Source organism: Mchenga conophoros, linkage group LG22 (assembly GCF_057382185.1).
Source record: "Mchenga conophoros isolate Kocher_MC1m ecotype Shallow Benthic linkage group LG22, M_conophoros_male_GT1.1, whole genome shotgun sequence".
NCBI lineage: Eukaryota > Metazoa > Chordata > Actinopteri > Cichliformes > Cichlidae > Mchenga > Mchenga conophoros.
This window is the reverse complement of record NC_140546.1, coordinates 13,968,098-13,986,989: the sequence shown is the minus strand read 5'-3', so window position 1 is coordinate 13,986,989 and position 18,892 is coordinate 13,968,098. Positions and strand designations below refer to the sequence as shown.

Here is an 18,892-nt window from a genome sequence, read left to right as displayed (position 1 = left end):
TTTATTAAATTTTAATGAAATTTGCAGATTGTTTCGGTGGAGCATCTCACACTTCTGATAATCAGTTGCCTGCCTGACGTTTATTCAGCTGTGTAAAAACTTTAATCTCAGCCAAACCGATTTACTCAGGAACAAATAAAATACAGAAAAAAAACCAAACAATAACATTTTTAAGTTATCTAAGTGACTTATATATCATGTTTAACCTGAGTAGTGAAAGACAGTGGTGGGTTTGAAAACGATTTGCCGGGAGTCCGGTGTTCTCACGGGAGCTATCGAGCTAGTGGGTAACAGACGTCTCCGAAAACGTCGGAGCGCTTTTGAAAATATGTGGTGTCTTGATAAACTGAGCAGATATTTGAGGTTTACACAGCTACATTCTCGCCTGAAAATATGTTAAACTTTATTTTGTGACCCAGAAAGAATAATAAGAGTAATATTAAAACTAACTAGCTGCGCCATTGTTGACAAGTGCGCTGGGCTGCGCTATGAATTATGGGACACAGCTTCTTCTTCGGGGTTTAACGGCAGCTGGCATCCTTGTACATGCAGTGCTGCCATCTCCTGTTTCAGTCCGTTATTACACTCTTAAATCCTGCTACTTATTCCTGCAGCTTTTGGGATCTTACAAAGCTTCAAACGATGCGTCGACTATTAAATTAGTCGTCGACGATTTTAATAGTTGACGTAATCGTGTCTAGTCGACTAATCGTGGCAGCCCTAGTTGAGATTTGTTGGGCAGCTAGCCTTTTGTGAAAGGAACCATTAACTAAATTTCAATGTTGATCCAGATCTGGGATTTCTGCCATTCTGCATTTTGTTTTCTTCTTTTAGCCAAAAGTTAGAGCGCTCCTAGTCTATTCCCCGATGATCTAACCTCCGGGCCTCTCCATCGGGTTTTTAACTCGCGCTCGTGTTTGTCAGAAAATGAAACCTGGAAGGCAAATGATAAACAAATATAAACTGATATGATTGCTGCAGCTTTGCTGTTAGAGAAAATTTGTGGAGGCTTGTGCTCCACCATGTGAACTGCTGTTTTTGATTGTGCCGGTTGGACCCCAGCGCGTGCAGCCAGCTGGTGAAACTTTATCCTTGTTGATGTTTTGCCCATTATTTTCAGTTTGTGGCCAAAGGGCTCGAGTTTCAGACGGTTTAAAACGTTGCCGCCTTGCTGTTTATTTATTGATTTTTCTTTATTTTTTCTTTCCCCCCCTTTTTGTCTCCTACTGAAGGGTTTGGGTTTAAGAGCACAATTCGGCTGACTGATTAGACTTTAAAGGCCACATAAGTCTTTTACCGTCATATTTTAAAAGCATTAAGATATGGAGAATTTGGTACACAACAGCCCACCGAGGAAACTTTAAAACGATGTAATCTCACTGGATTTTCCGCCTGTATCGTATGTGTTGCTTCAAACTGGCCTCATATGTTGTTAACTGATCAAATACAGAGTTGCTCGTAAGCGAATTTAATATGTATTTATTACATGACTGTCTACTTCAAAGTGCTTACAGATCAAGTCCATCTGTCAGAGAGTCTCACATTAAGATCTTTAAGTAGACCTTCCACTGTCTTCTCTAAATATCCAGATGTTGCCGAGTTCACCATTATGCGTGGGTATTTTGATCCTTCCTGTTTCAAAGGCCCCTTTGACCTCATCTTGCATCTTTACAGATAAGTTTTCCGAATTCTAGAGCCCAACTTTGAAGATTCATTTTGGCAGACCCGCATCAGGTCATAGAGAGAGCACGAAAGAGTTTTCTCATCTTTGATGTGGTTTATCGAGGCGATTTCCCATAAACGTGACCTCGGTGAGACTTTTTTCCAAAACAAACTTTGCTGCAAGTAAAAAAAACAAGACATCTCTTTACTGCAAGATTTTCAAACTTGTGAAGGACATCTATGTAATGGAGAAATGTGCTCTCTCTCGCTCTCTCTCTCCTGCTGAATCTTAAAGGAAATCAATGTTGTGGGATTTTTTTTGTTTTGGAAATTACCGTAACTGTTTCTTGTCATCACTTTTATTTCCTTTTTAGTTTATGTTCATTCGTCCATCCATGAAGCGTATCCCAGCTGTCATAGGGAGCGAGGGGGGGACCAGTCTATTGCAGGGCTAACACATAGAGACAGACAAGCAGTCACACTCACATTCACATATAAGGGCAATTTAGAATAATCAGTTAACCTAACTCCACTAACTGCATGTCTTTGGACTGTGGGAGGAAGCCAGAGTACTCACACAAATGCAGAAAGGCCCAGGCCAGATGTTGGAGTTGAACTCAGCACCCTCTTGCTGCGAGGTAACAGTGCCAGCACCAGTTTATGTTCATATACAAGTAATAATATGAGGATAATAAAATGTATGAATAACTTAACTGCTTGATTTGTGAAAGAAATGGCATAGAAATGGTCTACATCTGTTATTGAAACTGTAGATGTGAGCCCCTGGAAATAGCTGACTATACAAAATGACTATTTCCTTAACGGTTATTTCAGATATCTTTAAATTAAAGCTAAGAGTCTCGTCTTGATTGCCATATTCCTGCAAATTATCTAGACTCCTCTGTCCTCTGGCTTGTACTAAGAGCAAAGACACGATGGCACATTATAGCCGACATAATGCTGGCATGCTTGGACTGTTAGGACCTTCCTGCCTTAGAATTGATTGGCCTCTCATATGGATGCAGAATCCCAGTCTCCTGAGGATAATTGCTTCATCTAATAAATGCTGTGATCTGTCTCCCATCTAAATGGAGCTGTGGGAGTTGAAGACAGTTTTTGAGGTGAGACTGCGCATGTCTCACTCCTCTGGTCTGTCAGGACATCCCCACTCCCCTCAAGTCTGCAGCATTATACCCGGGTGGGTTTTCTCTGTATCTTTAACTCGGAGCCAAGCATCGATTGATTAAATCAGTGTCATCCTTTAAATCAGCTCTCAGTAAAACACCATCTTTCTCTTGCCTGCATTCGTTAAGAGCTTTGTTCAGAGTTTTATAGATTAAACACGTTTTTCATATTATCTTTTAAAGAGCAGCACAGGACATGTCACAACAGTATGTTGGTACAACATGACACAAAATCTAGAAATATGTAAGAGTTTTAGCTCCCCCCCCCCTGTGAGAGCCTACAACAGCCCGCGAGCAACAGTTCAGCTGAAATGTATTTCAGATCAAAGCTCAACCAAAATAAGACATTTGTATGCGCACATAAAATACCCTGTGCGGCTTAATTTGCAGCCTAAACGGTTTCAGTTACATTCATAAACAAGTCAATTCCAGTAATTAAGTAACATCAGCTGAATATATTCTCAGCACTGACACATTCTCCACTGAGAGCTTTCTGGGTTTTGAACTACAGTTGGCAGAAAGTTTAGTTGTAATGTTGATTTAACTAAGTGATAACAAAGAAATGAATGCAAAAATGACCAATAATGACCAAAAAAAAAAAAGAACATCTTTAGCTGTCAAGAGACATCCAGTGGAAGTTTATGATGTAATGATTTTATGACTTGGTTCGGTCTGATTTGTTCTGAAATACGGTGAAAACCCAACTGAGATTTTCACGGCTTTAATGCTAGCAGTATATTCTACTCGTCATTCTTGTTATCCTCGGGCAGTCTGTGCTACAGATTTCCAGGCCAGTAGGTTGGATTATATATATTTTTTCTTTGTATTTATTGAGAGCTGCACACTTGGGCAGAGTTCGCCCTCGGGACACTTTGGAGGTGGGGTGCCCCCGGCCTCTCGGCCTGGGGCTCGGTCACTCAGGCACAGCTGGCTGCCGGCGGAGCTCACGGGCGCGTCACTGCAACTCCCCCTGGCTTCTGCTCCGCGGCTGCTGAATGAGCCCTCATCTGGGACTCTCCTTAGCTCTTACTGGGACAGTGGCGCGGCTGCCCCTCTGTTGGTCTTCCTTGGTCTCTTGTGTTCTGGGTGCCTCTGGATGTCTGGAGTTTTGATCTCCTCCATACCTGCTTGATACCATAGAGGACGGGGCTGTGGCTCCCCACACTCTCTAGCAGATCATTACATGGAGAAACCTTTGGAATGCAAGCATGCTGATCCACACAGGTATGCACACAGGTGTACACATGGGTATTCACAGATGCGGACTACAGCTTTCTTGGCTGCTGCCTCAAAGCACACTGTGCGCTGTCTATCTTGCGTGCTGCACAATATCGTTTATTATTTAGTAACTATTGATATCTATGACTAGCTAGTTTATTGTGATGGTGCTTTTTTTTAATTTTTTTTTATTATGTTGCTCTTTGTTGTTTGCTGTCTCCCCTGTTTTTTTTGTTTTCTTTCTCTCCATACAGGTGACCCAGGAGTTTTTTGTTTTTTTTTTCTCTCTCTTCCCCCCCTTCTCACCGTCTCTTCTCCCCTTTGGTTTTCTTTCTTCCTCTCCCCCTCTTTCTTTCATTCTTTCCCCCTGTCCTATTAAAAAAAAACAAAAAAAAAAGGATGACAAAGGATGAACTGAAGCTCCGCCATCACGTGATGTCACATGCTGCTGTTTCTGATGTCACTTCCAAAAAAAAAAAAAAAAGAGTTCGCCCTATAAATAATTACATATTGTTGCAACAAAGGGGAGGCAAATTAAAATTTCTGTTATATTTTTGTTCCTCACAATGACGTGCTGTAACAAACAACTTTAATCTCGCTCGTCTTTATATTAACCCCTCCGAACCCCCAGTTGCAGTCCTCGTATTTCACGTCTGAAATGGAAAGCATTTAAAGATGAGCCTCTCTTTATTGATCGTCTTTTTTTCTGCCTCTAGGATACATTGCTCCGTGGAGTGGTCGTTTCTACTCTCTCTGGGACACCGGGTAAGCTCTGCTGACCTTCACACTCTCGCTGTCGATGGGACGCTTGTTCAGCCGTGTGTGTGTGTGTGTGTGTCCTGAGATGGATATTACCCCCCCCTTCCCCTCTCAACATCCCAGAGGGGAAAACTGTAGAGCACAAGCTGTGTTGAAGTATTGTCTTACTCCCAAAAAGCACCAGGCAGTGCTATGTTTTCCAAACGCTCCGCAGTGTGTTTGATATTTCCGAATCAATGCCCCCCCCTCCCAAATACCCCAGTTTGCTGACTAAAGCAGTAACTGATGCCTCCCCCCTTCCTTTCCTTCGGAGGCTGATACTAATTCCTTAATGTGCTGTGTGTTGTTTCTTTCCCAGCTGTAATAACAAAACACTTGAGAGAGAAATATTTAAGATTGTACAGAAAGTGCTGTGTAAAAGCCCATTAGGAATAAACAGGGAACACACAGATCAGAAACTACTAACAGAAAAGTACATTACTCATCAGTAGTGCTAAATTTCTTCATATTTTACCATAAGCATGTGGGGGAGCAAAATTACCCCCCCGACCACACTCATAATTCTTGAGTTAATCAGGAGGATCTATTGTATAATTTGTCTCAACACTCCCAAAGCATTCAGCTCGACATGAATTACATGTCTCTTCCCTCCTTCCGATTTCTCCCCTCCTCCCTTATTCCTACATGCAGCTACGCTAAGATCCACATCCCCATCATAGCGTCGGTGTCGGAGCACCAGCCGACGACGTGGGTGTCCTTCTTCTTTGACCTCCACATCCTGGTCTGCACCTTCCCAGCGGGCCTCTGGTTCTGCATCAAGAACATCAACGATGAACGCGTGTTTGGTAGGGGTCTTAAATGAATGAAAACAGGATTTTTCTCTGTGGTGTGGAGAATGAGTGATCCAGTATGTTATAAACCACCACAAATGTTTTTGTTTTGTTGTTTAAGTCGTTTAAACCTCTTTAATCTAGACACAGTGATGCTGTCCGTGTTCAGACTAAAACATCTCAACCACTATTTAGTGACTGGCCCTGAAATTTTATGCAGACACTCCTGGAGTCACCTGACTTTTAGTGCCCCCACTAACTTTTTATTTTATATCTTAATGAGGTTCGCTTGTGTATTTTTAAATGAATAGTCTCTATAAAAGAATTTCCATTCATCGTTTTATCGTCTTCATCACATAAAATTTGAAATGTGTAAAGATGGAGGTTACTCTCTTTACTTGCTTTCTTGTCTTCAGTATGTTTTATCTAACAAGGGTGAAAAAAGCTGCAAAACTCATTTAAAGATGTGCAGTTCTGAGACTTAGATGAAGCCTATTAGAGAGCTAGTCAGGACCCACCTACCAGTAAGCAGCAACACCCCTAAAAATGGGCAATGTTGAACCCTAATATGGTTCAAATGGGTGTTGATTTTTAAAGAGGCTGCTTTAGGGTTGGAGAATTTAACAGTTTATGCAGCCAGCCTCATCGGGCCCTTTCAGGAACCTTTTATTTGCTGTTTTTTCACCCTACTTATCCATCATTGGCATCTTCAAGTTAAAAATTTATAGAAAACAGACAAACCTGTGTGCAATGGACAATGGACTTTTGTCGTGAAGACGGAGCTGAGCGGAAAGACGAAGCTTCGTTTTACTAGTTGGTTTACTAGCAGTCCAGACCCCTTCACCTGTGGTTATGATTTCCTAGTAATGACTGAAACTGAAAGAGGAAGTTGTCTAATGCAAGTAGCTGAAATTAATTTCCTCCACAGGGTAGCAGGGCTCATCCTTAGAGATAAGGTAAGGAGCTCAGACATTCAGAGGGATCAAGGAGTAGATCCGCTGCTCCTGTGGTTGAAAGCAGCCAGTTGAGATGTTTTGGGCATCTGGTTAGGGTGATTCCTGGGCGCCTGCCTTTGGAAGTGTTCTGGCTATGCCTCCAACCTGGGAGGAGACTCCAGGGTAAACTGAGAAACCACTTATGAGTTTATCTTTCTCATCTGCCCTGAGAATGCCTCGGGATCCCCCAGGAGGAAGTGGAAAGTATGGCTGGGGAGAAGGATGTTAAAATCCCCTAGTCTGCTGCCACGACAACCTGATGTTGGATATGCCACGGACAGATGGTTATTGTTGTCAGTGATATAATGGTGAAATTCCACCTGCTTTTAGCAGCACATAGATGCATTTTAAGCTCGGTAATTGGATGCTTCTTATTGAAACCCACCTAAGAAGTCATTTATCCTGTCATGTATAGAGCTTCTACGTTTGACTTTTCAGTGACGAACCAGGTATTTTCTAATTTGTCTTGAGAAATTTAACGACCGATAATTCAACCAGGAGGTTGCTGCCCATCGCAGCCTTAAATTCTCCAACAGTCAGGCCTGTAATATTGTCTATGGAGCAAATAAATAGGTATTTCAGAGCCAGGGATTCCTGAAATAGCTCCTCTGTCATACCTGATTCATTGTCAGCTGGGATTAGCTCTTGAATTAATAATGGTTCTGTTTTTAGTGGAGTTTATTTGATCATCTGTGATTAAAATGCATGATTTATATAAAATAAAAATAAAAATGGGTAGAATGTCGTGACTAGGAGACTGGTCTGTGGACAGTGCATCCTTTCTCGAGTAGCTTTAAGCACTCTCAGCTTTGAAAAAGCCTGAAATAATGAGATTGAACTTCTTTATACAGCAGCTTAAATAAAACTTAGGGTTAGACAGCCAAGATGGAGGGCAAGGAACCCTTAAGTGCTGGAAACAAAGTCCTTCAGCAGCCCGTTTCTCCCACAGACTTAATTAGCCAATTACAGGTATTGATTAGCCACACACCTGTTGAGCCGGGTCGGTGCTTTTCAAGGACAAAGAACAGCCAGTGCTCCTCTATTCAGGGTTTGAGATCTGCAGTGCTAACATAGACTGATTATTCAGTGTTACTCTAACAACTCAATTTCTCTTTCCGTGTCTTTATCTGCCTCCAACACCGACTCATTTTGTCTCTTTTATATTCACGCCGTCTTTCTCCTTGTCTCACCTTTGTCGACTTTGCTTTCCTTATTCTCGGTTTTTTAACTTTCTGTCAACCACCGCCTTCTTTGTCTCCTGCCTTCCAGTGGCTCTCTATGCCATCAGTGCAGTCTATTTTGCCGGCGTGATGGTGCGTCTGATGCTGACTCTGACTCCGGTCGTCTGCATGCTGTCAGCCGTGGCTTTCTCCAGCGTCTTTGAGCATTACATGGGAGACGACACAAAGAGGGAGAAACCCCCTGCTGAGGACAGCAGCGACGAAGATGACAAGAGGAACTCCGGGAACCTCTACGACAAGGTCAAAGCACGGCAGAGAAACTGCTGAATTTACACTTCACTGATTTTCAGTATTGATAATGCTACACTTTGTTGATGTCATGTGACAGGTCAAGTTGCTGTGGGACTAAACTTTTGGCTGGGAAAAATGTAATAAAATGAACAAAGTGAAAAAGCTGTCAACGAGTGAACACCCGTGGGGTGTTTCACACTTTCGTGGTACCTTTTGGGGTTTGGATTCATCAGTTGCGTATTTGTCAGCTTCCCTCCTCACTCCCCACCAGTTTGGATAAACTGTGATTCAGCTGTGATTCAGCAGCAACTGTTTGATTCTGTTGCTATAATTTTAGCCGCCTTTGTTGAACGTTGAACTCTTTTCTGTAGTCACGGCTGAGGATGCGTCAGTTGCAGCCTGCCACGTAATTCCATCTTTCTTTTTTTGCTTTCTCCAAAACACCTCTCTCTTCTAGAGAGGTTTCTAAAATGCCTTTTTTATCTGAAACGACACACTTCATAAAAATACTGGCAAAATGGCAAATATCAAAGGTCGTCGGCCGAGTTTGCACACAGGTTTGGGAACATTGAATGACGTCAACACGTTTAGATCTGAAATTTGAGGTTTAAGCCCTTTTTGTCTTTCAGTTTTGTCCTTTGAATGTGTCATGGTTACATGTGGATACTTGATTAGTTAGCAGCTTAATTGAGATGTATTTATTCAGGTAGTCTAATTAAGACCACAGTCTCATTTAAAAGACAAACCTGTGAACAAATTACATGCATATCACATTGCATTTTGACCGCTCGCTGACACAAGGCACCAACAGGAGAAACAAGGGAAGAGCTTAAAATAGATTCGGCTTCTGGTGCAGTGGTTGGCCCCCTGTTGTTGTGTCTAGAATTTGCCCAAAGCTTCACTACTTACAAGTTATAAGGGGGTTGTAAGCTGCCAGAAATTGAAATTGGACTTCAATTCCTGACATCTCCTGGAAGTTTTCGGCACCGCTTCCAGATCCCCGTGCGCCCACTGCAATTTACAGCAACAGAAATCCCACTTTTCCTGCAGTGATGGGTTCAAAAGTTAATTTTCATGTCTATCATTCATGCTGTCCCTCTTTATTGAGTTTCAGCATGCAGTTTGGGTGTGAGAGGAAGCAACTGAAGGTGTTAATTTGGTACAAATCATCTCTGGTGCTTTTTTTTTTTTTTTTTTTTTTTTTTTTTTACACTTCAGGTTTCTTGCTGCTCATCACAGGGATTTTCTCACATTTCTCACTGATATGTCTTCACACAGTAGAGGAAAAAAAGCTGAGGATACTCTAAAACACTTCTCTTATTAGTTCATTCAATAATTTATCACACTCAATAATTCAGATTTCTGGAAAGCTTCAGACTCGTTTGCCAACCCTCCTGATGGTGTTTTGTCTCCCCCTGCAGGCCGGCAAGGTGCGCAAACACGTGTCGGAGCAGGAGAAAGCAGAGGAGGGTTTGGGTCCAAATATCAAATCCATAGTCACCATGCTCATGTTGATGCTGCTCATGATGTTCGCCGTCCACTGCACGTGGGTCACCAGCAACGCCTACTCCAGCCCCAGCGTGGTGCTCGCCTCATACAACCACGACGGGTGAGAGCGCTCCGCCGTGCCGAACGCTGCGTACATGGATGTAAAGCAACTGCAAAGAGCAGAGCAATGCCTCCCATGATGCTTCATAATGAAGAAGGATGGGCTCCTCCACCTTGCATGCAAATTAGCACGTATGTGTGTTGTGCAGCAAGAGAGCCGAGCATATTTCACAAGGGGATTGGAGAAATAATGATATGTGAGGCCGTACCTGATTAACTTTTAATCTTCTAGGTCACAGTAAGCATCTCTTAGGTTACAAAAAGCTGATGTATTATTCTCTCAGACTCTTTACAGGCATAATTATTCTTTTAAAGCATTGAGGAGGAAATATTGGAGACCGAGACTAAGTGGTAGATGCAAGTTCTCATGCATATATTAATGGTACTACAGTAGTTCTCAGACAGTGGTTTAGCTATGCTGCTGGGAGCAGCGTGCCTGTCACTCTTTTTCTTGCACGTATACGCCCACACACACAGACACAGACGTAATATGATTACCATACCTGGAGCTAATTGGTTCCCTGGCTTCGTGTCTGCTCCCTCTGCGCGAGGTAAATTTAGGACGTGAACATTTAAAGTGCAAGGTGTTGTTTTTTTTGTTTTTTTTAAACCCTCAGTTCATTATATATGGATGCTCTATTTTCAGCTGTTGTTGCCCTTCTGATTTAAAGTCCTAAATGAAATATTAATGGCTTCCTCAGCTATATGCCTGCCAACCAACGCGGTTACCTGTCAACCTTATTTTTTCTTTTTTTTTCTCCCCCTTGTTAGGACGCGTAACATCCTGGATGACTTCAGGGAGGCTTACTACTGGTTAAGACAGAATACTGATGAGCACGCACGTGTCATGTCCTGGTGGGACTACGGTTATCAGATAGCGGGCATGGCTAACAGGACCACTTTAGTGGACAATAACACGTGGAACAACAGTCACATAGCGCTGGTAAGGGCTGTTATCGTCTTTCTTGTCTTCATCTGTCTTCTTCCCCGTTTTGCTCGTGGATCAAAGCACGTGCAGAGAAATCAATGGTTTCTTCTCGCAGCTGCTGGATGATTAGCAAGCTCTTCACTTATTTATTTATTTCTTTTTAAATGTAATTGCCATATTGTATAAAACGGCCGCTTCCAACAAGCCAGATAATCTTGTTTCCTTAAACTTTTTCCTATTGAATTTACACTGTAGGGAGTTTTCAGTTAATTGCTGTCAGATTCTGTGGGTTTGATTTATTCGTTTTTCCTCTCTGCTGCCAAATGTAGACAAATGTTTTTGCCTTTTAAAGCCCCTCTAGCTTTCTTCACTCTCACTTCCTACCCAATGCCTGTTGTCTCGTCGGCATCTGTCCACAGGAAACGTCATCAGAGTATCATGCATCACGGATCTCCGTTTAACAGCTCTTTTGTCCCGCAGCTCTGCCGAAGCGTCGTCTCTTGTGAAACGGGTAAAGCTCAGTTAAAGGATAACTTCTCAATCGCCATCACTTTCTTTCTAGGTGGGGAAAGCCATGTCTTCCAATGAGAGTGCAGCCTACCAGATCATGAGGTCCCTGGACGTGGACTATGTGCTTATCATCTTCGGAGGTGTAATTGGTTACTCGGGCGACGATATTAACAAGTTCCTGTGGATGGTGAGGATTGCCGAGGGTGAGCACCCTAAGGACATCAGGGTGAGTGTAACACAGCAGCAGCGCCTGTAAATAGAGCTCGAGTTTTCTCTGAGAAGGAATGGAGCTGGACTTACACAGCAGTAAAATCAATGTTTCCTCTTACAAAAGTCAAGGTGCTTTTTCAAACCCTTCTCACCTGAACAGAAGCAAAGATTACTCATTGCACTGTTCAAAAACAAGACGTCAGCCAGGAAACCCTGAGATACACTCACAAGGTCCCTTATTCAGGACTTTCATAACAGCTGCTTTTTGTTATTGGAGCAGAAAATGGACCAGCGTACGTGCAAGGCTTTTCTGTTCTTTGACTGCTAATAGTCTCAGACTGCAAACCAGATTTTACCCATTTATACACACTTCCAGAGTGCTCTTTGTTAAGGGAGACTTACTGTGCTCATTTCCAACGCCACATTTTTATTCTCGAATAAGTGTGGCTGTGTGTGTTCCAGAGCTCTTGTACTGGGCCTTGGTGCCATCTACCATTTCATCCACTACCTGAAATGAGCTTTAACTCCTCTTGCTTCAGCACCAGCCTCTTTTTGTCATTTATCTTGGAATTGGGTGCCCCTCGTAAACAGCAGGTTAGCAGGGTTAGAGCTGTGTGTGTGTGTGAGATGAACAGATTAAGGATATCCGCTCTCACTGACATCATGAGGAGACGAGAGTAGAAAGTGGAAAGATGTTTAATACCCTGACCCCTGGCTGTCAGGAATGATCTGTAAATATACAAATTTATTGCAGGTAGTATGATGGAAAAAATGAATTTATAATAGAAAATAAGGAAAATGATAATAGATCTACTTTAATGAATACAACAAATTTGTTCTTTTGCATCATGGATATACAGATTTGGCATTTAGTGTCCTGTGGCAGAACATACTGACTGGAGGAAGTGCCGACTGAATCACAGGCCTTTTGATTGGTGGACACCACACTCTGCCTGTTCCTGAGCCATAGTCGTGCTGTTATATTAAAGCATTTTTCTTGTGAACTTGTATGGTCAGGATTTCATTTTTTAGCATTCTGTACTTTGCTGTTGTTGCTTCCCGACTTTCAAGGTTGTTTGGCTAATTTAGTTTTTAATCGAAGAGAGAATTGCATTTTGTTACCCTTGTAACTCCGATCCAGTTTGTATTCACGCTGAATTTTTACAAAGAAAGACGAGTAAACACGAGTTTCAAGGACAGTGACGCTATTGTGTTTCATCAATACTGCTGCATTGCAAATCAGCAGAAAATCTGGCAGCGGGACTGTGGAGGCGCCAGTTTTCAGGCTTCAGTCACACAGGCCGGCGGTCGACAACCACGGGGAGAAACAATAATTGTGTATTGCACGGTCAGTTTGTGAGTGGTTGTTGGCAGGCACTATGTGAAATTGGTCGCAAAGAGGGGTCTACATTGTAAACCACCGTGCGGCACCACCTTGGTTTGGTCACCTTTCTGCTGCAACCAGCGTGTATCGAGCGTAATTTTTATTTTGAGCGCAAACAGTTTCTAGTTTCACTACTGCTCTGCGAGTGTTTGCAGACCAGTTGGTGCCTTCAATTCAAACTGTGGGTGACCACGGCAATCTGCTAGATACCAAAGCAATCAAAAGGAGGACTCTTTGACAGCTGCTAACACGATCTCCAGGGTCCAATCGGGGAATACAGCGAGCCCGTCCCACTGAAACCCAAGTAACGTAGCAGAAGCTACTTTAGAGCTCTGTGTGGTCATAGTAGGGTCACCACAGCAGGCAGCAACCGTTTTCTTGACACAACCCCAAAGGGCGATTTGGGTCTTCAGCTGGAATTAAACCAGCAACTATGTGAAGCAAACGTGCAGACCACTATACCAGAACAATCTACCCACTGAAACAATTAAGCAGCAATTTAACTTGGATCAAGGTTGGAATTTTCCAGTTTAGAGGCATTTCTTATATTCTTCCTACTCCATTTAATTCAATAAGGCTGTGCTAATTGTATGAATGGCTTCAAGGAACAAACATGCTGAATATTACCTGGTTCCTCTTTAATGACAAAATACACAAAGTAGTGTATAAGCTGCGCACACATACTTGTGGTTAGGCATTGATTTTTGTGTGACTGTGGCTAGTTTAGTAGAAAATTTAGACTAATGCTGAGAAAAATACATTAATTCCACAGTTATAGAGTTTGTGTGTTAGAGCTTTGAATCGTGCACTGAGATGAGTAGTTTTTAAAATGATGGCCAATTGATTACTTGAGCTGTTTAAGAGCAGTTTTTTCCCCTTTGCTGTCATTCAAATGCGTCCTCTCACCACTGCATCCATCTAGTGTGAACTTTCTACTCCTGATGCTACCTACTTTTGCCATCTGGTGATTTTTCTGGGCCCTCCTCTGTGTCTTCTTTAGGAGAGCGACTACTTCACTCCTCAGGGAGAGTTCAGAGTGGATAAGGCGGGTTCACCAACTCTGCTCAACTGCCTCATGTACAAGATGTCTTACTATCGCTTTGGTGAAATGCAGGTAAGAGGAGAAGTTCTCATTACTTCATCAGAAACTTTGCTTGTTTCTTAGAATTAGTTTTGTGTATGTGAGGACTTTTCAGGACAGAAGAGAAACCCTCCACTGAATCTTTCTGGAGTTAGGATCCACTTCACACTTACAAATGGATGAAATGATGAGCAGCTGCCACAATAAAGGAAAAACGTGTTGTATTTTATGCAACATGGAGCTTTATCAGGCAGTAACGAGCAGCTACCTCTGCCAAGCGTGTAAAAACGTCTCGCTTACAGTAAAAGGCTGACAGACGGGTGGAACGGGTCTTTAAGGAGGCGCCTTAGGGAGCTCCTGAAGTTTGTAGAGGGGTTGTCGGAGGGGAACGAGAGGCTGCGAGAGGAAATATGAAGGATTGGCAGAAGCTTTGAAATGCGCCACGGCTACTTCTGGCAGGTAGCAGAGGAGAGATGAGACGGATCCTTCATGCCAGGTGCTCACATCCCTACCGTACAATCGACGCTTCCGCCATCTGCGGACAAACAGCCAAAGCTCTGCATAGCTTAAAGTGCTGTTTCTGGGTAAATGGCATGGAGAAACCGAGGCACGGAAGGAGTAGGAGGAGGACAGGATGGAGAGATCCCAAAGACAGAAAAGTGTTAGAATAGCCGGAGCAGATTCCAGTTATGAAAACAAGATGTGACAAGTGTAAACTGAGGCTTGGAGGACACGAGGAAGAAGGCGATGAGCAGAGCGGAGGCAGCCATTCATGATTGTCGAGAATGCACTTTATAGTCATGGACCAATATTAAACTGTAATGCTGAGAATGCATAATAGAGAACAGAATAGAACTCATGATGAAAAGAGAACCCATGGACTGGTTACTTTGAAGCCCCCAAACTAACTCATTTAGTTCCTTTTATATTAAAATGACAGGTTAAACCGCACTAATAAAAGCACATTAAGAGGCTAAGATCTTGTTGCTGCTGATATTCTATTATTTTAAAGTCTTTGTCCTGTGGAGCAGCCTGAGGAACAATTACAGGTTAGAACACAAAGTGAGGAAATTGGACAAGAAGGAAAAACAATGGCGGGAACCTAGATGGAGGCTTTTACTTTGAGAATAGAGTTGACATATTTTCGAGGGACACAGTAACAGTTGCAGAGTAAGGAGGATGAGCAATCAAGGGCCTTTTTAGAGCAGAATTACGGGGACGAGAGGTTTTATGCTGCTCGTGGAAAGTGTAATCAAACTCACTGTTTATCTTTCATAATCGAGTTTAAAATGTTTGCTCTCGTCTTTTTCTGTTCAGACCTAATTTAGTTTGAATCTGTAGAGCTGCTTTGTGCTGAGATGGATCAAAGGTGATGCTTTAGTAGTGGGTGGAGAGGCTCCTGCCTTCCGTTTCACTTTTATTTTAGGAAACTATTTGACATTTTGGGAAATTCACTTGCAGAAAGAGTAAGATGAGAACACTGATGCTATTCGTGGCTATTCAGTTAAAACGTGGACACTGCCAGCCTGCTTCTGTCTAGAAGTAACAGAATAGCAGCGATGGGGAGGAGTGGGTTTTAGTCATTAAGCAGCTTGTAGATAATTCAACCAAAGTCTCTCTCTGGAAGCGAGCCTTGCCACTGCATCTTGGCACCGCCTCTGGGTAGTTGTTTTAAAGCATCTATGTAATTGTATAGTGTAGCCTTAACTAGGGCTGGGTATCGTCACTGATTTCTAGAATCGATTCAATTCCGATTCACAAGGTCCCGAATCGATTCGATCCACGATTCGATTTAATTCGATTCGATTCGATTTAAATCTGGGAAATTTTGACAGTCAGAAATATTATAATTCAGATCAGTACATTTACATATTTTTGTATCTATAAAAAGGAAGCTGACACTCGCAAGACTTTATCAAAGGTGTGAGCATCACAGCAGATGCTTTTGTGTCAAAGTAGCTGAAGATAAAACACAGAAAAACATGAAGGTGGTTTTCCTGGCCTGGGATTTTATAAAAATATTCTGTAGTACATCAAAAACGAAAGAAAACCATTAATCAACATATGAACATCACCTCTGAAGTTACAGCGGTTTTATTAGAGACATGGTTAAGTGTTTTGCATTTTGAATAATTTTAAAAAGTTTAAATTTATTCAGTATTGAACAGCAGAAATGAGGTTTTCTTTTCGGAAGAATGTAAAAGGGAAAAAAACAGCGGCTGACAGCGCTGTAAACAACAGTAGACTTGTGTAACAAGCAAGCGAATAATGAAGAAAGCGAAACTGTTCTTGAAGTACAGAGAGAGAGAGAGAGAGAGAGAGAGAGAGAGAGAGAGGGAGGGAGAGAGAGAGAGAGCTGTGCATCGCGGTGGATGCAAAACAGTAAAAGTCAGAGTGAATTCATGACGATGTTTATGTGAAGCGTTTGGATCTTCTTCTGCTGCTGGTTCGGTCAATATTGTTTGGAGAGAGATAAAACTAACAGCTTTAGAATCGGCTCATAAAGGGCGTGAACACAAAGCGCGGACCCGCCGACACATCAGAATCAGCGAGCTGTCGGCTTTCAGCCCCGACCGTGAGAAAGGCGACATCTCACTGATTCTGATCCGCGGGTTGCGCTGTGTGTTTAAGTCTATGTGCAGAATCCGTGTACCTGCTCTCATTTACTGTCTTAACTGTTTGGTGGTTCTTGAAATTTTGTGAGATGTCACCAGAGATTCTGGCATTTCGGGCAAAATAAATTTATATTAAAAAAATCGATTCAGGATTTTAATGAATCGATTTTACGTTATCCAAGCCAGAATCGATTTTAATCGATGAATCGATTATAAAAACCCACCCCTAGCCTTAACGGTTGAAATCACCAGGAAATAAAAATCCGCTTATATGCCTTAACAGATTTGCTGGCTTTGATCCAAAGTAAGCTTTAAATCTCTTAAGGTGTATTTCTATTACACGTGCTCAGTTTGTACACCTTGTTACAGCTTCAATCCTGAGTGATCAGTGATCACTACTCATTCCACCAGACCACTGAATAAATGCCATGCTGATTTACATTATAGCAAGAATAAGCCGGGAGAAAGTAAAAAGGTACACTCTGGCACATCTGTACCGCAGTAACACAAAGTCTTCTGCCAACACAGTGCACATCCCACAGGTTATTAAAGTGTTCAAACACAGTTGAATGCAGGACAAAATATGAGGAGCAAGTGATGGTGTACAAAAAATGATAAAGAAACACCACACTTATTAATGCCAGTAGCCTGAGGAGGCTGTGGTGCAGCTGTTTGAGACAAGGGTCTGCACTGTTGCGAGTCAGCAGCCTTCAAAGGTTTGTTTATATTGTGATGTCTAATCTGAACTTCATACATTTTGCCCCTGAAAAATGCTAAATGAATAATAAAATCCTAAAAACGTCAATAATTTATTTTCTCAAAACTACTAAAAATTAAAGGTAAACGTGCCTCGAAAAATAAAATGAAACTAAAATGAATAATCTCAGTTTGTAAACTAGAATGACAACAAATAAAATAATTTAAAAAACCATTAAAAATCAAAAACTATTATAACCAGCAATATGTTTGGCTAATGTATTCATTTTTTTATTGGTGTTTGGCTCTTTAGGAGCTGGGATGGCAGCTTCTATCGTGTCTTTGTTAACATGTGTTTGGTTTGACGTCATTTATATTTCCGTGACACAAATTCAGTTCAACTTGAAGGATTTCAGTTTGTCCTCTCAGCTGGTTTCTGCTTTCTAAGCAGCTTCGGTCCAGATGAAAATGACAACAGGTGAACTGAAGAGGCAACAACAAGACGACCCCCTCAGGAAAAGAAATGGTTTTGCAGGTGGTGGGCACAACTCCTGCTCTCTCATTGTCCCACCTGACTACGTTTTCTTTTCTTGTCACCTCTGATAGTAGGAGGTGGTGCCTGGTTGCACACGTAGTCACATTCCTTTAGGATGTCGTGTTCACATGTGCTGTCACAAGAAGGCTCACTGTGTCTCCCTGCACAGTCTCAAGCGTGCGGTGGAGATGAGGAGAGGTGAGCAGGGCTGAAAAAAGCCTTCCCCCTAAGCAGGACCTAGATCTGCATCTCTGTGCAAGAAGGAACTAGAGGAATGCTACAAGATCCCTACACAATCCTCTCTAGTGGGCTGTTCATGTGCGTGCTTCTGACTGACCGGCACCATGCAGCTCAGTTGGCACTTGCCATTGTTGCCTGCAACAATTATCTGCGGAGAGACTAGGTCATCAGTGCCTGCCAGTTGTGGTATTCTCTGAATGCCAGTTGAGCTGCACTGTCTGTGATTACAGGACCCACTAAGGGACATCAGGCCCTTATGCCACCGTAGTACATGTATATCACAGCTTCATCAGAAATATGCACTTCAGTGGCCCACTAGAGGTCGATTTGTAGGGTTCTGGCAGTGCTTCTGTTCCTCCGCACATGAAGGAGCAGATACATGTTCTGCTTCCTTGGTCGATGCCCTTTTATGGGCAGCTCTCATGTGTTGGCCTGCCTCCTGGTATCTCCTCCACACTTGGCGAATCTTCTGTGGTCTAATTGTGTAACTAGTAGAGTGACAAGAACGACAGAAAAATCAGTCGAGAAGGAATTTGGGGTTGTTTTGTTGCCTCTCCAGTGTACCTCTTCCCACCTTCCTCTATAAGAAGACAAACAATTGCACTGCACAGTTTCATACGTTCCTGTCACTGATAGCTGCCAGAAAATCAGATAAATAAACCTGCTCGTCTCTCAGCTGGATTTTAGGACGCCGCCTGGCTTTGACCGGACACGTAACGTCGAGATCGGCAACAAGGACATTAAGTTCAAGTACCTGGAGGAGGCGTTCACTTCAGAGCACTGGCTGGTCAGGATCTACAAGGTGAAGGACCTGGAAAACAGAGAGCCGCTCGACCACAAGCTCCGTAGTGTCGTGCCCAAGCAGAAGTACACCTCCAAAAAGGTAACAACATAGAGCATGTGTTCATTCAGTCTTTTTATTTATTAATTCTTTAAATGTACAAAAAGTTGCTTAAAAAAATTAA

At 42.5% G+C, this 18,892-nt stretch overlaps 1 protein-coding gene across 1 annotated transcript in view; it reads left to right on the top strand.

Annotated features, from left to right (window-relative positions):
* Positions 1 to 18,892, top strand: part of LOC146549087 (dolichyl-diphosphooligosaccharide--protein glycosyltransferase subunit STT3B) — a 103,034-nt gene that overhangs the window by 80,934 nt on the left and 3,208 nt on the right. Inside the window, exons 8-15 of the mRNA XM_085262199.1 lie at positions 4,781 to 4,829; positions 5,514 to 5,668; positions 7,918 to 8,129; positions 9,542 to 9,729; positions 10,500 to 10,671; positions 11,219 to 11,392; positions 13,761 to 13,874; positions 18,604 to 18,810. Of these exons, the coding sequence (XP_085118325.1) occupies positions 4,781 to 4,829; positions 5,514 to 5,668; positions 7,918 to 8,129; positions 9,542 to 9,729; positions 10,500 to 10,671; positions 11,219 to 11,392; positions 13,761 to 13,874; positions 18,604 to 18,810 (1,271 nt within the window). The remainder of the gene's footprint in view (positions 1 to 4,780; positions 4,830 to 5,513; positions 5,669 to 7,917; positions 8,130 to 9,541; positions 9,730 to 10,499; positions 10,672 to 11,218; positions 11,393 to 13,760; positions 13,875 to 18,603; positions 18,811 to 18,892) is intronic.